General features: G+C 36.4%; 1 protein-coding gene across 2 annotated transcripts in view; it reads left to right on the top strand.

The window, feature by feature from the left end:
- AKAP6 (A-kinase anchoring protein 6) overlaps positions 1 to 21,979 on the top strand; it is a 294,212-nt gene that overhangs the window by 56,722 nt on the left and 215,511 nt on the right. For both annotated transcript variants that reach the window (XM_074585119.1, XM_074585118.1), the window contains one exon: positions 65 to 422. In XM_074585119.1, the coding sequence (XP_074441220.1) occupies positions 99 to 422 (324 nt within the window). In that variant the 5' untranslated portion in view covers positions 65 to 98. The remainder of the gene's footprint in view (positions 1 to 64; positions 423 to 21,979) is intronic.

Consider the following 21,979-nt stretch of genomic DNA (forward strand, 5'->3'; position numbering starts at 1 on the left):
GCAAACATTTTTGTTGCAAAATTTGGTCTCATAACAGCAGTGTCTTTTCTTTTTATTTTTGCAGGTATTTTGGAAAGAATTATGGTTTAGACTTTCCCATGTTAGCCATGGATGTAGCACTTTCTCCCATGAGAACACAAGAACTGGATCCCATGCCAACTGATGCATCTCCCATGCTTATAAACATGACTCCTACAGTGGAACGAGATGGGGAAGAGGATGTTATGAAGGAGCTTGATTCTGGCCAACAGTATGAAAAGCCTCCTCCTCTACACACTGGGGCTGATTGGAAGATTGTTCTCCACTTGCCAGAAATTGAGACCTGGCTTCGGATGACATCTGAAAGAGTCAGGGACCTGACCTACTCTGTCCAGCAAGACTCGGATAGCAAGCATGTGGATGTGCATCTAGTACAGCTGAAGGTAGGATGAATTTTATATTGCAAACTTTTCAGCAAAGTTGGTTCACTCATCTCTGCTACGTAAAGTAAACAAAAGGGCTTTTCGTAACTGCTGTAGCATGTCTGACAGTCTGTGTTAAAAAGCGAATAAATCCTTTTCAGGGAGATATAAGAAACCATATCATTCTCAGATTTTTTGCAACATTATTTATTCATCACATAATTCAACAGTCATAAGCATATTAATGAACATGTTCACAATCCAAGAGCCATTGAAACAACACTAACAGTAACCTAACCGGACATCTCAGAAATGCTCAGAAATATTCCCATTGATTTTAATGGGCTTCAGTGCCTACAACTCCTAAATTAGTGTCCTGATAAGCATGGCTGTTCATTTGAAAACTAAACAAGTTTCAGAGGCAGTAGGATAGAAAGGTGGTCTAATGTCTGGCCTTTCAGACATGTAAAGGTTATGTTGAATGTTGAACTCGGGTGGGACTACATACAAAATGTTAAATGTGTAGAATTTTTTTTCAGATCTGAGTGTTGATATGAAATATGAAGTCATAATATTCAAACAGTCACAGTCAGTAAATCAACCTTTTTTTTTTTTTCCCCAACAAGAAAATGCATTCGCAAGACTGGACTTTGTCCCCCAAAAATCTGTGTTTTGTGTAAACTAAAAGAGCAACAAGCTCCCTTCCACCCCTGACAACTGAACACAAGTATCTTTAAACAATTATCTCTGTCTTCATCCCAGATTTAAATTTCAGTGTTGAATCTTTAAAGATATTGAGGAAATTCAAGGTGAAATTCAGATAAATTGTGTCTGGCCCTATACGTGTATGGGTTGGTTTGCTACAGCAGAGGAAGCATGCTTTTGAAGGCAGCAAACAACCTCCAAAAATAGCAGGCAAATGTTATCTCTTCAGACTGAGCTGTCTTCAGAGTTGCATTCTGAGGCCTGTTTATGTGACATAGTCTTCCTTCATACTCAGCGCGATGGCATTTTATTTGTGTTTATTTTAGGACTGGAGCTGTAGGCTGTCTTAAAATACAACTCTGTGTACTAGTGCTAACCATAGGGCAATTGTACTGCAATCAGTCCTAACCAAATAGACAGCTGATCTTGAGTTTTTTATGGTCCCGCCATCTTTCTGAAAAACTGGGGGTAGACATTGCCAGCTTTTGACGAGAGAAAGGACTATGTCCACAATGTGCAATAGGTTTTTAGCAAATACACCTAAAAGGTATTTCTAGACAGACATAACAGATCTTGCAGGACTAGGTGACAGTTCTGATTTGGAATTGATTGTGGCCGTATTAGTGCAGTGCGGAGCTGAAACTCAAGGGCTATGGAGCTTGTGGATGATATTCACACACAGCTTGGGGCACACGCAGAACTGATTTTTCCCTGCTTACAAAAGGAGAATATTTTGTACATATAACTCACCCTCACAAATGAGTTTTATTCCCATATGGAGGTCAGTGAATGAAATAGCATTCCTCACAGTTTTCTCCTTTTTAGAGTTTATTTGTGAAGTTGCAAGAGCTAACGGGAGTTTGTAAAATACTTTCCTAATGGTTTTTTCCATGTAAGCAAATGCTATAGCACCTAGGGATTGTTTGGGACTAGGAAGAGATCTGGTTAATGCAACTGTAAAAAAGGATAAAAGAATAACATGAAGGAATCTCAATTATCTGCAGTTATCTGGCCTGTCAGCCTAGGGGTGCCTGTCACGGGGGCTGTCAAATATTCTATGTACAGACGCTGGACTCATGAGGAAGGGCTCTTTTTCTGTGTGTTTATACATGTGTATATCTGTATGCGTGCATGATAATAACTTGTATTTGAAGATCTTTTTAAAATATTTGATATATTTTTAATTTTTCACAAAGTAACATAAAAAGAAAAAGCTTTGAAAAAGATCTGTAGTAGCAGTAGTAAAAAATGCAGCAAAATCTTAACAAACACATTAGGAATACAAAATTTCTGTAACCTGCTTATCTTTAAACCTGTATACAGACAAAAAAGAAATAAGAATGTTATTCTTATTTCTTGTGTTGTGGAAGTGTGGAAGCGTTTCCACAAGTGTTGTGGAAATGCTTTTATTTTAGACTTTGGACGCATCTTAAATTGTTTATCCTTGTATAGTCTTGTATTACATAACAATGAAAATCAGCTAAGCAAAAAACCCCAAAACAAACAAAAAACCACCAACCCCAAAACTATAACCTCATACAGATACTCTTTTTTTTATTTGCTCTGTGCTCTGATAGTTCTCCTTGAGGGGCTTCTTCCAACTGATCTGGGTCCTTCTGGAATTGTTGTGCCCAGAGTTGACACAGGGCTCAATGTTCTTCACTATTGCCAGAAGACTGGAAAAAGTATTTCCCATGTCTTTCAAACAATACAAAGCAGTTTAGAATCTTCTTTTTTTCCACAACAGCAGAAGATGGTTGATTCACATTCAGCTTGTGATTCACCGTAACTCCCAAACTACTTTGCTGCACGATGGGTTCTTCGCCTTTCTCTTATCCATTTTGTCTGTGAAATTTTACATGCAAGATTTTGCATTTGCCCATTATTGGACTTTTTTTAATCTCCTGTTTCTCAAATGTTTCCGTTGCTTTTTCAATTCCAAATCTGTCTTCTGGTATTTTTCAAGTATCTCCCCCAAGCACACATATTGTCCTCATCTGGAAATTTAAGAAGCCTTCCTTCTGCTCCCTTGTCCAGTCATAAAGACAAAAATGAATAATACAGACTCATGATAAAAGTCTATAATGTAATAGTTTCTGAATATAATTTTTAAACTGCAAATGTAGCAGTAAGGCAAATAATTTTTCATTTTCTCATTGTTTGTTTTCCTTAGCCAGGAGAGGTCCAATTCCATTCTCAGGCAGCTTTCTATTCATTTTGGATACTTAAAGTTGATTTCCTTCCTCTGGCTGTCTCAGTTGGTTCCTGGTAATAGGGCTGATTTGAGGATCTAGGCCATAGCAGACTTTTCGTGTTATTCCTTGGAAAAATTACTCAGCAAACAGATCATCTCTTTCTGTTGTGAATATTTGCTCTGTATTCCTGTTGCAGATCTGTCTGTGCTTCTGCTCTTTGTGTAATCAAGAGCATTGTTTCTTGTATTGTGGCTTGTTCCCTGGGGATTTTGGTGTTTGCTGGCAGTCTCTTTTCATGCTATATGACTTAGGGCTCTACTAGCCACCACTGATCCTTTGAAAATACTTGTTTCTCTCACTTTTGCAATGCCCTTTCTCAGAACTAGCCACGCAGCATGAGTGGGAGGCTTGTCTTATGTTGTCCCTTGGGAAATTTCCTGGAAAGCTCAGCTTCACATGAGTGCTTCAGTGAGCGGGATGCATGAATCATAACTCTCCGGGGTCCAGAATGCCTTATATTAGCCATTTATCTGGTCATCACTCTTAACTCAAGCTGTGCTAAAATACATTTACATCTCTCTCGCACATTCAGTGTAGCTGTTACCAATTGCAAATATTTGTAAAGAGATGAAAAAAATTACGTTTTTACTACAAGCAAATCAAAAAGTGCTGTGTCTGTCCTTGTATTGTGTTAACCTGCTGAGGTGCTTTCATGATCCATTTAGCTTTTTTAGTCTGAATAAAATATGCTTGCTTTTACAGCAGATTCTTTCTTGGAATCCCCCTGAGTTCCAGCTTGGATTCAACTCCCATTCTTCTGCTTTACTTTATATCCTTTAACCCTCGCAGGGAAGGGTCTAGCGTTCCAACTCATTGATTACTGCTTTCTGTCTTCTTGAAAAAAAATGTCCTTTTGGACGATCTAATATGATCTTCTGTATTTGAAAGGTCTGTTAAGTTCTAACTTATTGTGGAGTAAAGCACTCTGCCACCATTTTATGACTTAAATTTCTGAATCATATATTGTATATTGACATAGAAAAAAACACATTTTATGCCATGATAACATCTTTGGATCTTTACAGACCACTGATATTTTCTCTCTTTCCCAAGTACAGAGACTTCAGTCATCTTTTTCCAGGATACCTGGGTCAGCCTCAAACATCTCTTGACTGTATCTTTCATCTTTCCTCCTGACTCCTACAACAAGATTTTAATGAACTTTGGATAGAGGTCAAATATTATGTAACTATTATCCTTTCACTGTCTGTTTCCACTTTTAGTTGGGCCAAAGACTTTTTAGTTGCATTTCTCCTTGTATTTAAATCCTGGATAAGAGAAGAGTGTAAGGAATTATCAAAGCAAGATATTAAAGGGTGTTAGTTTCTAATGTATCTCCAGTTAGATACAGGTTATGCCTTTTCATGCTATTAGAAGCATTTTGAAAAAAAAATGTAAAACCAGGGAACGGTAGGTGTCTTTCTGCGTCATCCCCTCCTCTTGAATTCAGTAGGCTTTTATTGAACAAATAATATTAAATATTGCTGGTCTTATTGAACAAATACTGAAGGCCAGACCAAAGGACTTTTCTGAGTGGTTTTCAGCTTATTTTTTTCCTGTATCAGTTCCTTTAGAGAGCAAAAATCAATCTTTTTTTTTAACGGACGTTAAAATAAGTCACTCACAATGTCGCTGAGTCTGGAAGATAGCTTCGGTAAGTTCAACATCTTGTAATTTGGAACTCAGAACTGTCTTTATCATAATCTGTAAAAGGACTTATTTAATGCTAGCAGTATTGCTGAAGTATCTCATCTACCACACGTCTTTCTGTAACATTAGAAACAGGGCTATTCTTTCTTCTCACCTTTGGTTTGATGACTCTCAATGGCTCTATTATTCTGAGGCTTGTGACAACATAGATTGCTTCTGCAGCTGTACAGCTTTTCAGCCATGCTGTCTAAACCACCTTTAACTAAGTGCACAGATCAAGTTTTTCTAGAGTTTGAATCTCTACGCTATACAGACAACTGTGTATTGTAGACAAATTGGAGAAGAATTAAGCCTCATCATGTTACCATAACATAATTTTTTATAAATTATCCCAGATTATGTTAGTGGCAGTCTTTACAGAAGGATGAATAGATGAAGCTCCTAATGGAAATTCTGTGTGGAGTGCTTTACCTCGACAGAAGTTTGCACAAGAGATAACCATTATACTCAACAGGCGAAAATAAAACCTTAATTGGAGAGGTTGACTGCAACTTGGTTCAGCTGTTTTGCCTGCAGGCAAGAAATGATCCTGATACTTGAAGGAAAGGGTTGCTATGCAAATTTATAAGAGTTGTTATTCAAAAGGAAGTGAAGGGAAATAATGACTTTTAAATTCACAGAGATATTTCTGAGAAGACTTCTGGGCATGTTTAAGAGTTATGCTTCATGAAAAAAATTTTGCTGACAAATAGTTTTCTACCTTCTGTATGTATGTCTGTAGTGTAAGTGTCTATAAAAGTAGACATTTGGTTATAAACTATGACCTATATTTCAATGGAGACAACTTAAAGACATACTATTGTATTTAGGTCTGAGGATCAACAAATTGTTGCACATAAATTTGTGGAAATGTTGTTATTTGCAGAGAGTCTCAGGTCTAGCAAATACACTGAGAGTCAGTAATATGGCAATCATTTGATTTTGGCCATCTTATACTAAGAAATCACCTTAAGTTGCATATGAAATAAAATTAGTATAAATATCATTGAAATGCAATTCAGTTAACAAAAACGAACGTTTAAGGGTTACGTGTGCAATAAGATATCTCTACTCCGAAATGTGATTTTCACTTTTTGAGAACTATTTTAGATTGTGTATAGCTAGAGCACAGAATGCACGCACCGAAAGCTCCTAAAATGAAAGTGGACTCTAACTACAGGGAATATGTAACTTCTTTCATACTGAACTAGTTAACACGTCCTAAATTTGTAGGACTGTGCATCTCAAAGGCACTCTCTTAGACTAATGGCACTTTCATTCTCCTTAATCCTGTTAAAGCTATAAACTTCTCTGAGAAAATTAATCTGAAAAGTTTAAATTTTGGAAGAACTCAAATGTTTCAGTTGCTAAGGGGGAGGGGAAATATTGTCCATGCTGTCAACAAGCATAAGCAAAAGCAAATTTACTGAAGAATTTTTAAAAGAGCATTTTCTTGAAATAGTTAAGGCTTTGGTATACACTGCAGATTTGAAGCAATTAAAAAATTATTCAGAATCTTCAAACTCTTTATTAACTTCAAATGTAAAAGAGAAAATGCTAGCTGCAGCTGTATTGCAGACTCCCAGTTCTGAGTATCAGGATTTCTTTACTGCAAATTTGGTAAGAAAACTTTTCGTCTTGGTTCTCTATGTAATGTGGGAAATTTGCGTGTTAGATTAATTATTTCAAGGAAAATACATAAAAAATTGCTTTGCTCTTATCCTTTTTTTTTTTTCAAATCCAACCCAAAATCTCATCTGATGACAGGTCATATGTTTGTGAAGCATGTGAACACCAAGCAAACAGTAATTTGACTATAAACATATCATGTATTACACTGCTTTTTATGCATAGCGATTCCAAAGATTTGAAAGTCTTTGTAGATTACAATCTAAGTAACTGCAGATGTGATGGTTTTTTGTTGTTGTTTTTTAGCCAGATGGCTTAATACAACATAGGCAGAAATATGCTACCCAACTGGCTGCAAATCAAAATCAAGTTTGCATATGGAAGTATGGTAAAAGACTAGATAATAAATACATTTATCTATATGAAACATTACCAGTGGAATATATTTATATAAACATGTAAAATATGTTTATATTACACTGGTATTGGTGAAATGCTTTTTTTGAAGGGGAAGGGTTAGGGTTACGAGCACATTCTAGCTAAGCCTCTAAATTTATTGCACACTCATCCTAACAACCTCAGTAGGAAAACTGTAAATGCCTTAATTCACCTAGTATTTAACCAATGTATAATAGAATTTATTTGGATCAAACCAGATTTGTTGTGGATATTTTTTTAAACTGTTTGTAGTATCTGGCGTATTTCTTACCTTCAGACTATTTTTCAGACCAAATATGCACTCCAAAATGCAATCCAAAATCTCACGCACTCATAAGTAACTCTACCGGAGCAGATGATACCTAATAATATATATCTATAATGCTTTAATGATAGCTTGATACATCTATATACTGGCAGAAGATATCTGCTATATGTATTAGTTCCATGTTTTGCAAACAAAAAATTTCATACACAATTTAAAAGAAGCAATTAGCTGGTTAAGCAGTTGAATTCTTATTTAATTTGCCTCTGAACAGCTTGGTGGAATCACAGCATTCAGTCAGTGGAGTATAAATGCTGGTAAATAGAGATTAACCGTTCTGAAGGTGGGTTTTACAGAGGCTGCCCTTTACTTACAGCCCAGGCTTGAACATCAAACAGGTGGGTTTATTACCTTTTGTTATTTTATGAGTAGTTGAGTGTGCCTACATTTTTTTTAATTTTTAAATTTTCCTCTGTGCCTTGGGCATATTCCTCTGTTTTGGAGAAAAGCCAGAATGAAAAACATGGAGCACCAGAAATAAATCTGTGTTTCTCAAACTATTTAGTCAAACAATCATATTGCTTAAAGGCCTTCCAACTTGTATGGCGTTTCTACAGTCTAGCTCAGCTTGATGTTTTTAAGAAAAAAGACGTGACTTGTTTACCACATCTTAATGTGCTTTACTACAATAACACCACACCTATAAAAGTCCTCTTGGTTTTGTAGCTTTTAGGCGAAATTCTCTTCTGCCTGTGGGGAGCAAACCCTCTTTTTCCACATCCCTCAAAAATTGTCCTAATCCCTTGGCTATACGTTATCAAACATAAACAGAGACTAATGCTCTATTCTATATTGAGTGCAAACCTGGAGGCGTTAGGCATGCTGTTTGCTCGCCTGCTGGCTCAGTGCCTTCAAGGATGAAAATGATCAAGTAAATGTAAATTTTCTGGGTGCTAATTAGGTTTAGAAATTAGGTGCAAAGTTGCTCAGACTTGCCAGGACTGGTGGTATTCTGAGCTCAGAAATGCAAAATTTTAGGCAGCTGGATAATTTTAATGTAATGAGCAACAGAGCTGTACCTGTGGTATTTGGATATCTACGAGCTAAATGGCAAATGAGCAAGATGATTTGGGACTGCATTGTTGCCTGCCTTCTGTCCTAATGTTTATTCTGCTCTGATCACTGAAGTCTGTTAACACATTCCTAAGGCCCAGTCTTAAATTCCTAATGGAAAAACCACCAACTTTTCTGATTGCTTATAACATTTCTTAATAAACACATGAACGCATTGGATTACTGCTAGTTATATATTATTGTTAGTGCTGAAACCATTTTTGGTGTTACAAATATTTTATACTGAGTATCTGTTAAGCCTGTGTAGGCTCTTACATGTTTTTAACTTCAAGTACCTGAGTGTTGCTAGTGAATATATTTTATTAATATTCAAACAATCTCTTTTTCTACAGTAACTTTATAAAAACAATAAACACCAACATTTGTAATCTAATTTTAAATTATGGAATTATAATCTAGTGTAGTTGTAGATAATACTGCAATTTTGAAATGAAATTTTATATCCTTAACATTTAGCTAATGCACATTGATAATTATTATTTTAAAAGCAAAAAATGGCAAGTTAACACAATACTTTTTAAAAATTAGGTGGATTTAAACTGTGCCATTCAGCCTAACAGAAAAAAACCCTTCCCCCTCTCCTGCTGGTATTGTTCAGTCCGTGTAGATATGATGAAGTTAAACTGATTTTCTTTCTCCCATTAGAATTTAGTAAACAAGTCTATTGATATAGCCCATATTTATGCAAACCCACTGTCCTCTAATTGTCTGCTTGGGTGCCATAGGAGACACGGTATGAACACAGAAAGAGTGTACATACTTTACTGGAGATTGCCTTCTAAGTAAAGCTGGTCATTATTTGAGGGATCAAATAAAGATGGAAGGCTGCTGGTTAGAATATAATAAGAGGAGGAAAGAATTGTGAGCTAATAAAAGGAAGAAAAAAATGGAGAAACAATAAGAAATTCCTATTTGTTGTGACATCATTTGTGAGCAGAAAAGTGAGAACTTGGTTAGTCTGCTGCTATCCATGTATCAAGGGAATGAAAGTAGCTAAGAGCTGGAAAGGACTTAACTGGTAACCCCAGTGATAATGGAGGATCTGACTTGCATAATTTATCAGGATAAATGAATAAATAATAAATGTTGCAGACAGTGTGCTGGACCCTTTTAAAGCTTGGACTTTCTTTCTAGAAGAGCAGGGAAAGAATACCAAGAAAAATGATTGGAATTACAGCTTTTGTGACAAAGGGACTTGAATATTCCTTGGAGTGGTAGAAGACACCAGCACTGGCATGCCTTCTGGGCTTGGGCAAAAGAGATTTTTAAAAAAAGAATAATAAAAAAAAAGGCATAGATTATCTAATTGACTTATCCGGGGTCCATATGCACGGCCTTTGGAAAGGAGTTGTGAAAAATGTGTGGAGCATCTCAGGCCTGCCCTTAGTGCAAGGGTACAATCTGAACAGCTCCTTAAATCAACTTTGAGTTTCTTCAAAGGAAACCAGTAAGGATACACTGAGCAAAAACACTGCAACTTGTGACTCCCTCCAAGGGAGTGCTCTTCTTGCAAGGGTAGAGATGCATTCATTATTTTCTGAGCAGTGTGTTTGGACATGGAAGCGTGATGTGTAATTCAGGGTGGTGTACATATAAAGGTAGAGTAGCATCTGCAATGCTATGGAGGTCTTAAGGTTGTCCTAAAATAGACATTTGGATTATTCAGCAGTCAGGAGAAGAAAGGTAACCACTTGCCTGTGAAAAATGAATTGGAGCTCTAATATGAGGACAAAAGTGGGTGTCTTACCACTCTCAGTTACTGTATCCAGTTCTAAAAATAAAAGCTCTACAAAATCTCACTCTCATTTGGATGTGTACACTTTTGAAATATATACTTATTCCAGAATTTCTGCTTTGGACCTCAGCAATACATGATTGCATATAAGTGCACTTTGACCAAATATAACAATTATTTCTCCCTCTTCTCACTTCACATTGCTCCTATATTAAAATATGCTAATACAGGCTTTAGAAAATGAGCTAATGTACTCTACCAATGGTCTCTGGAGAAATATTAAAGTAAGTATCAAATTCCAGCACAGATGTTACCTATTACAGTCTTCTCTAGTCTGTATCCTAATCTGACTCAAACACAAATGTTTACTGGATATAACGATGTAATGATATAAATACTTTTCAGTATGATGAAAAAATGTTGTATGTTAAGTCATCATGCAAATTAATTAATCAAAACATTTGCTGGGGGAATGTATTTTGTTGTTTAGTATCGGTATATGTGATGATAATAACACGTATTGATGTCCAGACTTGCTGGAAAACAAAATTAATACTATTTCAATGGTATGAGTAAGATTTAGTAATGACAACATTTTAAGCTGAGGGTCATTGACACTGTATGAGTATTATATTTGAAAGGAAGGATGCCAATGGGAATTTTTATTATGGTAGCTGTGACTTGGTTGAAAGAATTTATTTTATAAATATGTATGTATATATGTAAATATATATGAAAGTATATATAAACAAAAGCATACACACAAAAAGCAGTCCCATATAAACCCTCCTGGTGATTTTTTTTTCTTGAGGATTTGTTTGAGTCTATATGTAGGTTAGAAGGCAGGATATTATTATATTTTATAGTAGACACCTAGTTCTGTTCTGCATTGTGAACTATTATGTTTACGGATATTTTCTTGCTTTGCATATTTTAGTAGGCTTTGTGGATATATTTCTTAGTAGTTATTATACTGGCAGGGTTTGTTGCTTTTTTCAATTTATAATTACATGTCACTTATAATAGATATCTAAAAGCTGTAATATGGCATAAGGGAGCAGTCAAAGAACAGGCACAGAAAATTGCACAAAATATAAGGAATTTTTTAGTTTGCTTCATTATTGTTAAAATTGCCTGATGGGATTTTATTATGAGAGAGTTGACAGAAGAAATTTCAGGTTATAGGATGATTGCTGTCTGAATGCCAGAAATGCAACATGAATATTCCAGTAACATAACACGCATCTTAGTAGGAACAAGTTCCACAATTTTGTGATTTTTAAATATTCTTGGATATTTACCTCTTGAATTCTATGAATTCTTCCTCAGAATTAAATCCTTTTCTGTTTGGTTAACCATTAAAAAGCCGTCTGTGAACTGATGTGGTTCCTTCATAAATCAATTAAAATCTCATAACTAACAAGCAAGTAAGCACAGCAAAAGGATGTTGTATATTTTCCTGTGGAGAAGGCAATGACATGTCTGTATAGCTATGTTTATACTTTTAATTGAAATGTTGCCCTGTGCATAGTACCCATCCTGTGACTGAGGTGCATAAGATGTCTTCTGGAGGACTGAGATGAAGTTCATTTGGCCTTGCCTGAACGTGATCTGTCTTCGTGGGGCAGTCTGGGAACCGTGCTGGACCCTGAGCTTTTCTTAAGGATTACTCTGGATCTTGGCCTCATTGTTTTCATCTAACAAATACAGCCAGGTGGCAATTCTGGGCAGGACCCTAGGTTCAGGCTAATGTCTGACTGACATTGTAAGGGTAGTGATGTCATCTTCTTCAGAAGAGGTTATAAATACACACTATATAATTCTTCTTCTTTTTTTTTTTTCTTGGATTGTCTTATGCTTCCTTGAGTTGTGTGTAAAGAAGCATTAGCAGTATTACATACGTACATCCAAAAGATTTTATCTGAAGATTTTAATGTGTTCCATGTAACTGTCTCAAGTGGCACTGTGCAGAATCAGAGACGGATGAATGAGCTTTCTCTATGAACAGGAGGTGTACCATTTACAATGGACTGTGCAGAAACACAGAGGAAAAGGAGAATTAATACCTGCCAGTTCCCTCTGTTAAAGCTTTATGAATGCTCTCTCCTCTTTCTCCCCGTAAACGATTCCCTGGAGGAAGAGAGTAGCTTTTGTGGAGTCAGTTATGATTCTAGGCCTTGCATTTCAAAAGATGGAGCACCTCTGTTTTGGAAACGTTTCTGTTTCTTTTTGGAAAACACACATAATTTAGAAGGCATAAAGCAGCACTGCATTAGCCATCATAGCACTCCAAAATTCTGACAGACCTTTCTTAAATTTTCACAAAATATAAAATCTACTGAGTCTAGTAATACATTGCAGTTTCCCTTTCCCATTGAGCAGTGTACTTACTTTTCTTAATCTGTATTAGCTGAAAAAATTAATCTCATAAGTTTCAGTGAACTATATTGCTTTTATTCTCCTCTGTTGGCCCTGCAACCGTACCTGCCCTTAGCCGCTACTACCTCAGTATTTGTGTATCGACTTTTTCCTCATGCGTTTCTGTTTTTTTCTCCAAGATTCTTCTGAATTATCTGCCCTAAAATATTTCAGCTACTGCGCTACAGTTCACTGTAGTTCGTCATTTAATTTGTGTGTGTGTAAGATCTCTGTGTTTGCAGTTCACTTTGTTCTTCATAGTTAACTGAGGGCTACTCTATGTGTCTATTTAGTACACTGACAGAATAAAAACTTCTGACATGACAGAATATTGCTAATGTCCTTTGGGAAGCAGAAATTGTACTCAAGGAACGACGTTATATTGTAAATGGTGCAACGTATCTGCACTTTTGCATACAATAAAGTATCCAAATGACCCCCAGACTAATAGAAACAGAACTGAATTTTTAAAGGTATTAGTCTGTGAGGGGCGAGCAAAATGGTTTATACATGACTCAACCAACTTGTATGAAAGGTATGGCTGGAATTTGTCGCTACATCCCAGCATTCTCCAGCAGCTAGAAGACAAAAATGTCAAATGGAAGTCTGCAAAATCATTAGCCAACTGTGCTCTAAAATCATACACCTGAAAAACTAAACCGAGTATTCTAAACTGAATATTCTTATTTGCTTTTCAGCAGTTATTTTTAGACTACTATATTTTTAAGAAGCAAGCAAGGCTAGAAAACTTTTAATTAAATCCAGGATTTTGAGGTAATAAATTATTTTCACAGTCTGGACAATTAAGAATATTATCAGGTGTCATGAGACTCATGGTAAAATAAAGCAAAGAGGGATATTTCCAAGAGCAATACAGTAGGATTTGTATAGACATGACATCATTTAAACTATCCTATGTTTTCTTTGATGAGGTCATCTGGACTTCTTTCATATGGTGTTTATAGGGACTTCCTGAGAGTTCAGACGCCTGGTTTAACTGTGAAGACCAGACAGTTTGTTAGGCATTTGTTTGTCCATTATCAGGTACTGACATCCCTTCTTTACCTATTTTTCACATGGAGTTAATATCTTAACTTGAAATGGGTAATTCTGATAGATTGGATTAAAATAGCAAACGTTACTTCGTGAGTTACCTGTAAACGTGTGTAACCTTATATGGATTCTCAAATATGATGCACGCAAATATAATCTTTCCTTCAAAGAGTAGTTTAAGTATCCACATTGTTTATGAATCTAGGCCAGCAGTTCAGTATGAGAGATTAAGGCAGAGGTAAATAGGAAAAGTATACATGGGAAGAGAGCCAGTCTCTTTTCTACATAGGAACGTTGCCTATCTGGTTACAAATAGCATTGTTTTCTTTCACAGAAACACAAAACACTGGCAGTGCTGTATTCCTTTCAAACCTCCGGTAGAATAAGTAAGGAATCCTGAAAACATGCTTTTTTACCACATTACAGTTTAAAAGATATGCTTTTGTTTTTCAGTTGAGATCTGCAAGAATAGCTTCCCTGATTCAGCTCTGTTCCAGATTCTTTCCTGATCCTAATTATGAATGAAATACTTACAATATCTCTTTCTTAATGTCTACCCCTGCTTTTTCTTTCTTATTTTTAACGCTAAGGAATAAATAAATACAGCATCAAACTAAGCGTTTGAGTGGCAAAGAATTCATGGTGATCTCCACTGCAATTTAAACCACTGTTCTCAGTTTTGTAGTTATGATATTTGGGATTGATTTCTGAATTTTGCACCAGTTCTTAATTGTTAACTGGATTTTCTTTGCCTCTGTGTTTTCTTATATAGGATGTCTGAAAAAGGCAGCAAATTGGAATGACAGGGCCACACCCGTAAGCTATTATAGAGGTTGCTTGAAAAATTACCAAGGAAAACCCCACATTATAGAGGTATCTTACAAACTGCTGAAAAAGAGATTTTCCTCTATTCAAAAGAATACACGTGCTGGTGCGGACCAGCTCGGGAGTCTTATTTTGTTAGGTTGCAAATCGGTTTCTAGCTATCTACCAGTTGCTTAATTTTCCAGCCTCTCTCCTCGGTTTTCTTTTCCTTTTTACTCTTTCCGGGTTCCCCCTCTACACAATTTTTGTCTTTCAAAACTCCCATCTGATTCTTGTCCCTTTTAATTTTCTTCTTCCTGTTTGTCCTTCACCAAAGCACACTGCCGAGTCATCTGCGACTGTGCTGAACTGCTACTTCAAAAAGCTGTTCTTTCTTTTTTCACCTGGACCGATGCCACGTTCTGTGGAGAGGGCAGGAGCCTGCCAGAGCACATGTTTAAGAAATACTTACTGCATTAGAAATGAAGGAGGGAAGTAGAAGACAATGCCATTCTCTACACATGGGCCTTATTTCATTTTAGTGCTTTTTTTTTTTTTTTTTTTTAATGTCTGGCTTTGTGTAATTTCAATGACCATAGAAGAGTAAAGAGAAAGTTCAGTTTAAAATTTTTAATACCTTTTCTAGTATGCTCAAAACAATGAATTCATAGGTTCTTAGGGTGTAGGACTTGCTTCTGCTTCAAAGAGTTTCTAGGACGGTCATGGTATGTTCCTGCAGCAGATTAGCTAGTCAACACTTGGCTGTGTGTGTTCACACACGGTCCTGCATCACTAGAATCTGATCTTGCTGACTTCAGTGGAGGTTTTATACTCAGTCTTGCATGTTCCCATATTAAAGACCAAGATTCAGTTGTTATAATTGAATGGATGCTGGTTTTGTTGCCTTGCTGTTTGAATAATCTGGCCTTGAATAAGAAATACAGCTATTAGTGTTTATAGAAAGGAGGCAACTAAATTTGGTAGTGAAAAATGGCAAATGAGAAGGAACTATATATTAGACATCTACAAGAATTTCTAAGAATTCTCAATTAAACTGCAATTATTAAAGGCTTCAAGTTTACTTTGAGGGCCTCACTTCATTAAACCGTTCCAGGCAAGTGGATTTTACTCTTTGCAGAACCAGTTGCAATTGGGAAATTACCCAGAGCATAGAAGTCTACTCACAGGGGCCAAAATGAACAAAAATTTAAAAAGCCACACAAAGTCAAAACCTCTGCATTTAGTAATATACAGAAAGCCAGAGAACTAATGTACATTTAGGACATAGTTTTGCAAATGTGCATGACGGCAGCTTTATGCTCCTGGGAAGCCCTTGAACTGAATGCAACCACTCAAATGTTGAATTTAATAACACTTCTGCGTTACTTTTTAGCATGCAAATAACAGGTTTATAATGTTGTACCTTGTAGAGTTATTTTTATAATGGATTAAAATGTCTTTATTGCATTGTACCCCTATTAGAGATATTACTTTCACAAGGTGCAAGTTTTGTGTCATGTAGCATTGTAAGAAAATCTTTGTAATTTATCTTCTTGGTTCACTGTATAAGAAGATAAAGGAGATAAATTATAAGCTTCAAAAATATTGGCTTTGTGTGTAAGTAATTGCATTTATTATGTACATTCATTTTCTTTTCATTCATTATTTCTGTTCATAAAGCATTTGTGGGAAAACCATGATAGTGTCCTAGAAAGACAGAATTTCTTAAAAAAAAAAAAAAAAAAAGAAAGAAAAAAAGCACAACATGAAAACGCAGAGCCTCTGTGCAATGGTCTTCAGTAATAACGTTTAGTAAGTTCCGCATTAAAAAATGCCACGAGCCGTTGCGGACAGGGTGTACTTTCCACCAGGCAGGTTTCGTTGCGGTTGTGCTGCAGCACCACCTACCGCTCCAGGGAGCGCAAGGAATTTCCTCGCAGCTGCTGCTCTTGAGGGGGGAAAAACCAAAGGGGTGGTGAAGGAAAGTTTGATACCACATGCACGGAGCTTTGGAGCATCAATAGCAATTTGCAAGGCTTTTTTTAATGTTCATCTGAAAAAAAAAATCGTTACTAATGCGTCAAATTTAGCACAGTAAGTCTTACAAAATCAAATGCTTGATCTTGCAATGGTAGAGCTGATATAGAGCCCTTAGGGAAATATGTGTACATTTATGTACATACTTATATTTATAAATATTTATACTGGTACTCCCTTGAAACATTCAATTTCTACAGTGCTTTATATGAGAAAAATAGCAGCTTGGCAATGCTGCTAATGGGAGACAGTGTTTAACTTAAGGGTGTCCCTGAAGATGGAGGTACCTTGTATCCTCCTTGGATACAAAATAACAGCTTCTTCAGGTCTGCATGGGTCACTCGATAAATTAATATTTCAGTTGTTTTTATGCACTATTTTAAAGTTGTTACACAATGCAAGTTAGCATGATCACACTCACTGTATACTTGATATAATGCAGACCAGACAGACACAACGTGACTCGCACTGAAGTCCAAAATAAACCGGAAGCAAAATTAGGAGAAAGAACAAGTTATTTCAGTTCCACCAATCCACAAGACCACTGCTGTTATCATCCCCTCACCCTCTCAGGCAGTTCCTAGGGCAAGTTATCTTTCTGTGCTAGCACGGTTCTTTTACTGTTTTGTTTACACTTCAAAATTTTTTTAATCAAAATGAGCTTTTGTATTGTGCAGTAAGCATTTTTATAAAATCAGTTTTCTGGAAGAGGTGCAGACATCAATATAGCAATATCCTGGAAATGTAATGTATTCAGCATGTAAAATTTTAGCATGAGAAATGCCCTTATGCATTAAGTAGACTAATGAACTTTATTTAACTTTCTTTGATATCTTAATGACCACATAAATATCTAACATCTAAATATGTTTCTAAATATATTTTATCCAAATGTACCTATGTTTTCATTTATTGAAAAAAACCAAAACAAAACCAGTGAAAAAGATACAAGATAGACTGAACTGGAAGTTCAAAAAGAGGCTGATGACACGAGCTGGCATGGATCCTCAAAAGTGTCTGTGCCCTGTCTTAAAAATCTCAGTGTGTGCTTTCCCTTCTTTTATTTTTTTTTCCTTCTATGAAGTCCTAGAAGAATTATTCACACATAACACATACAGCTGTGCACATCAAACCTTAGCAAGAAGCAATGTGAAATATGCAAAAAAATACTGTACTGATTTTGCGTGTGGGATGAATAAGGGGCTGACAACCCATTGAAGCATTGATAAGACCAAGATTTTTGTATGCTGCGTTTCCCCTAAGCTCTGTTTTCTTTCTATTGCCTTGGAACAATATGTGCATTCATTTAACTATGGAATAAAACTGTTTGGTCTTTTGCACAGTTTCATTTTGCTGCAACTGAGATGGACTGAAAGAACAGCTGAATAACTTGATATTGAAAACTTAAAGGTCATGAATATTGGATGTAACAGCTGTTTCCATTAAAAAAAAATTGAATGATGTAATCCCATTGCCTAGAAATGTCTGGAATGTGACAATCAGTCACTTGGAATAGGAGAAGGAAAACCAGTTTTAACCAGCCTTTCATTTCCTAGGAAAGACCATGTTTAGAGTTTTGCATGATTAAATCCTTGAGGGCAAAAGCTAAAACTGTCATTTGTCTAGCTATTTATTCTCTATGAAATATTAGAAATGCAATTTAGAAAAAGAATTCCTCTGCAGTAGCCTTACTCAGCTTTTGGTTTTTCAAGAAGATGATGAAGTATTATAACAGAGAAGTCTGGCTCCACTTAGAGTCTTTCAATTACAATATATATCTCTGAATATGTCAACTCATACTTTGTAATGATAATGCATTGAGGATTTTTTAAATAGGATATTAAGCTTGAAAAGTGTGGGTGAAATCTGCAGCTTCATCTGTTCTTGGTGCACTTGTTTGCTAGAATAAATAGGAGGTCAACGTGAGCACTCCAATCAGTCGCGTTTAACTCCTTATTTTCTGAAAGAAAGAATTTGAAAATGTAGGGAGAAACAGATAAAACCTTCGGTCTCTGCTGTGTGCAAATGGAAGATATGCTGTGACAAACGGATACATAATACGTATGCAATGAAAAAACCCAATTCTCAGTGATTCTCTGTTTAAACGCCAGTAATGAAAATGCCAAAGGCAGTATTCACTGATGTTTTCTTTATCAAAAGGAGAGGTTAATGTCTATACTACTCTGTGCCTCACATAGGTGCATTTCTTCTCGTGTTTTTTCTGAAGACATTAAATAAATGCAAATACATGCAGTGGGACCATCAATTGGGACAGATTTGTTGTTAAACTCCATTTTTAGTGAAATTATGGTGATATACGGACTGCAAAAACTGTCATGTTAGAAAAACTGTCATCTGCTTTGCGTTTGATCTATTTGTGGCTTCTAACTTACGTGTTCTCCGTTTTTGTTTATATGATTTAGGTGGGTGCTTAGGGAAAGTCTTAGGGGAAATTATGAAAATATCAGTTAATTGAAGCTTCATTAGTTTTGAACATCCCCACTCTTGTATTTAGACTTGGTTATATTACCTGTAAGAGAATAAACCCATCCTGTTCTGATATCTTCAGAATTTTATCTAAGTTGTTTTTTATCTAAGAAGTTGCAGAGCAACATAATATCAGGCATCTGACACTTCATACCCTTCTTGGGTTATTGTGCGTAAGTCTTTGAGGTACTCCATGCATAGCTACACTAGTGTGAATTAGTAAATACCAAGTAGAAAAGAGATCTGAATTCTGGTCTCCTGCATCCCACTTGAGAACCACAGAAAGATAATAGGTTGTAAAATGATTTTTTAAATCATGCACACTGAGTCACTTATACAAACTAGATCTCATGGAGAGAAAGCCTATTGTGCTTTTGAGAAACTTTTCCAGTCAAATTGTACACAATCGTCTTTGCAAAATTTTGATTTAAATTAATAGATATTTTTTCCAGTGATGATTTATTTAACTGGAAAAATGGAAACTAGCTTACCTCATGTTATCCAGCTCTGTTTGCCAAACTCATAAAAGATCACGTTGTTTGCAGATGAGGGCTGCATTCTTAATCTATTATATAAAAAAACATGAGTTTGTAATATAAATTATGTAGGCTGTCTGGTTGGTAAAGATAGCAAATGGGAAAAAAACATAGGAATTAAACCTCAAACAATAGTATATAATTGAAAAGAGTTACAGTGATGTTACAAGTTTGAAACGATAAGCCTCTCATATCTTATTTCTGATTTTTTTGCGACCTCCCCCCAAATCCTCGTTATTAAAAAATCAAAAAACCCCACCAAATAATTATATTTAGAGCGTATAAATCAACCAACGAGTGTTGAAACTGATCATGGGTGTCACTTCATTGAACATTTGCATTTTACCTAACCCTTCTCAAAGTATTTGTATTTCAGGGAAAACATATGACTCACTCATTAATTCTACCCCTGAGTTGTTTCCTTGACTGCCTTCTCTCTTTCACATATCCAGAATAATTTGCTGAAAATGAGCCCCATTGTGCAGAGCTACTAGCAATAAAGATCTTTCAAAACATTTATGATGAAACCATCCAGCTCTGCTGAATTATCCTCCTACTATGTAGTGTTTGTTTATTAAAAAGTCAGCTCGTGTATTATTCTGCTTATATTTCTTTCACCATGGATTTATTCATGATCTTTATAGTTTTTCTGATTAAGATGGCAGTCCATTTCCAACTCATCAGCAGACTACATGCCTTTCTCACCCAACTTGACTCATCTATAGCTCCCTCCTGGAAAAGGGAGTGCGATCAGCAAGTAAAATACTAGCTAGTAAAGGAAACGACATGCTGAGATCCGTTCCTTGGGGTTACCTGGTATTCAACAGGAAATGGATTTCCTGCTATTAGGCAGGTATGAATCAAGTTTCAAAAAGAGAACTGAGCCACCGATCCTCGGTTATACTGTCTCAGCATTTTACAAGTTAAGCCCCAAAACAGAGGAAGCCTTTGCAGATTCATAGTGTTGTGGTTTCAGTTGTGATAGAGTTAAATTTATTACAAGAAGTCGGTCTACTGCTATATTTTGGATTTGGGATGAGAAATAGTGTTGGTAGCGCACTGGTGTTTTCAGTCGTTGCAATGCAGTCAAGGGCTTTTCTGCTCCTCACACTGCCCCAGCAGTGAGCAGGTTGGGGGGCGCAAGAAGTTGGGAGGAGGCACAGCTGGGACAGCTGACCTCAACTGACCAAAGGGCTATCCCATACCATGTGGTGTCATGCTCAGGATATAAAGCTGGGGGAAGAAGGAGGAAGGGGGGGGGGCATTTGGAGTGATGGTGTTTATTTTCCCAAGTCACCATTACGCGTGATGGAGCCCTGCTTTCCTGGAGATGGCTGAACAACTGCCTGCTGATGGGAAGTAGTGAATGAATTCCTTATTTTCTTTGCTTGTGTGTGTGGCTTTTGCTTTACTTATTAAACTGTCTTTATCTCAACCCACGAGTTTTCTCACTTTTCCAATTCTCTCCCCAATCCAACCCGGGGTATGAGCAAGAGTCTGCATGGTCCTAGCTGCTGACTGGGTTTAAACCACGATACATAGCATCTCAAGGTATCATGTCATTGTTGCATACAAATTAAATAAAGGTTTTAATTTGCCTTGGAAAATCTATTTCATATTGTAAAAAGGATATAAACCTACCGTAGCCTATGTATCTAACTGTTTCAGTCCTAGCACTTGATAAAAACTGTATTTTTCCTATGAAAGATACAACATTTCTGAATCAGAATTATGTGAAACTGGAACTGAAATAATTTGCAATAATTTTGAGCTATGATTTTTTTAAAACTTAGCCAGAAAGCTTCATATGACATTGTGCTAAATGACTTGAGTGAAACCAGGTTAATGCAGTGTGGGATATAATTTTTGAGCACAGAGCAAGCAACTGTGGCCAAACCTGGAAATGCTGCTTTAGTTAAGATCAGTTGAACAGTTTCGTTGTGATTAGTGATCTGTAGGAGTTGCTAAATAATTTGCAAAGTCAACAACTTTTCTTAGTAGGGATTTTTTTTTTTTTTTAAATTTTGTTTTGTTTGGTTGGTTTGTTTTTGCTTTTTTCCCCCCAGCATTTATTCTCTCCTTTTAAAACAAATACCTCCCTTTTAATAGTGTTTCTGATTGTGGTGCTTTCAGAAAAGCTTGTCTTGTTGTGTGCACACCCACGATCTGGCTGACCGTTATAGCTCTAATCTGGGGCAGTCGGAGGAGCTGTTTGTCATGGTTCCATCTGTGAGGTTGGATCTGCCGCTATTGGAAGTATGAGGATGGGTGGGAACAAGAAAGCTGATCCACGAACAGAAAAGAAGAAAGGAGGGGGGAGGAATGAGAATGAACAACGAATGAGGGTGTGGAGGTATGACTGAGCCTTTCGACATGACTTTGAAATAGTTAGA

This window comes from Larus michahellis, chromosome 4 (assembly GCF_964199755.1).
Source record: "Larus michahellis chromosome 4, bLarMic1.1, whole genome shotgun sequence".
Taxonomy (NCBI): Eukaryota; Metazoa; Chordata; class Aves; order Charadriiformes; family Laridae; genus Larus; species Larus michahellis.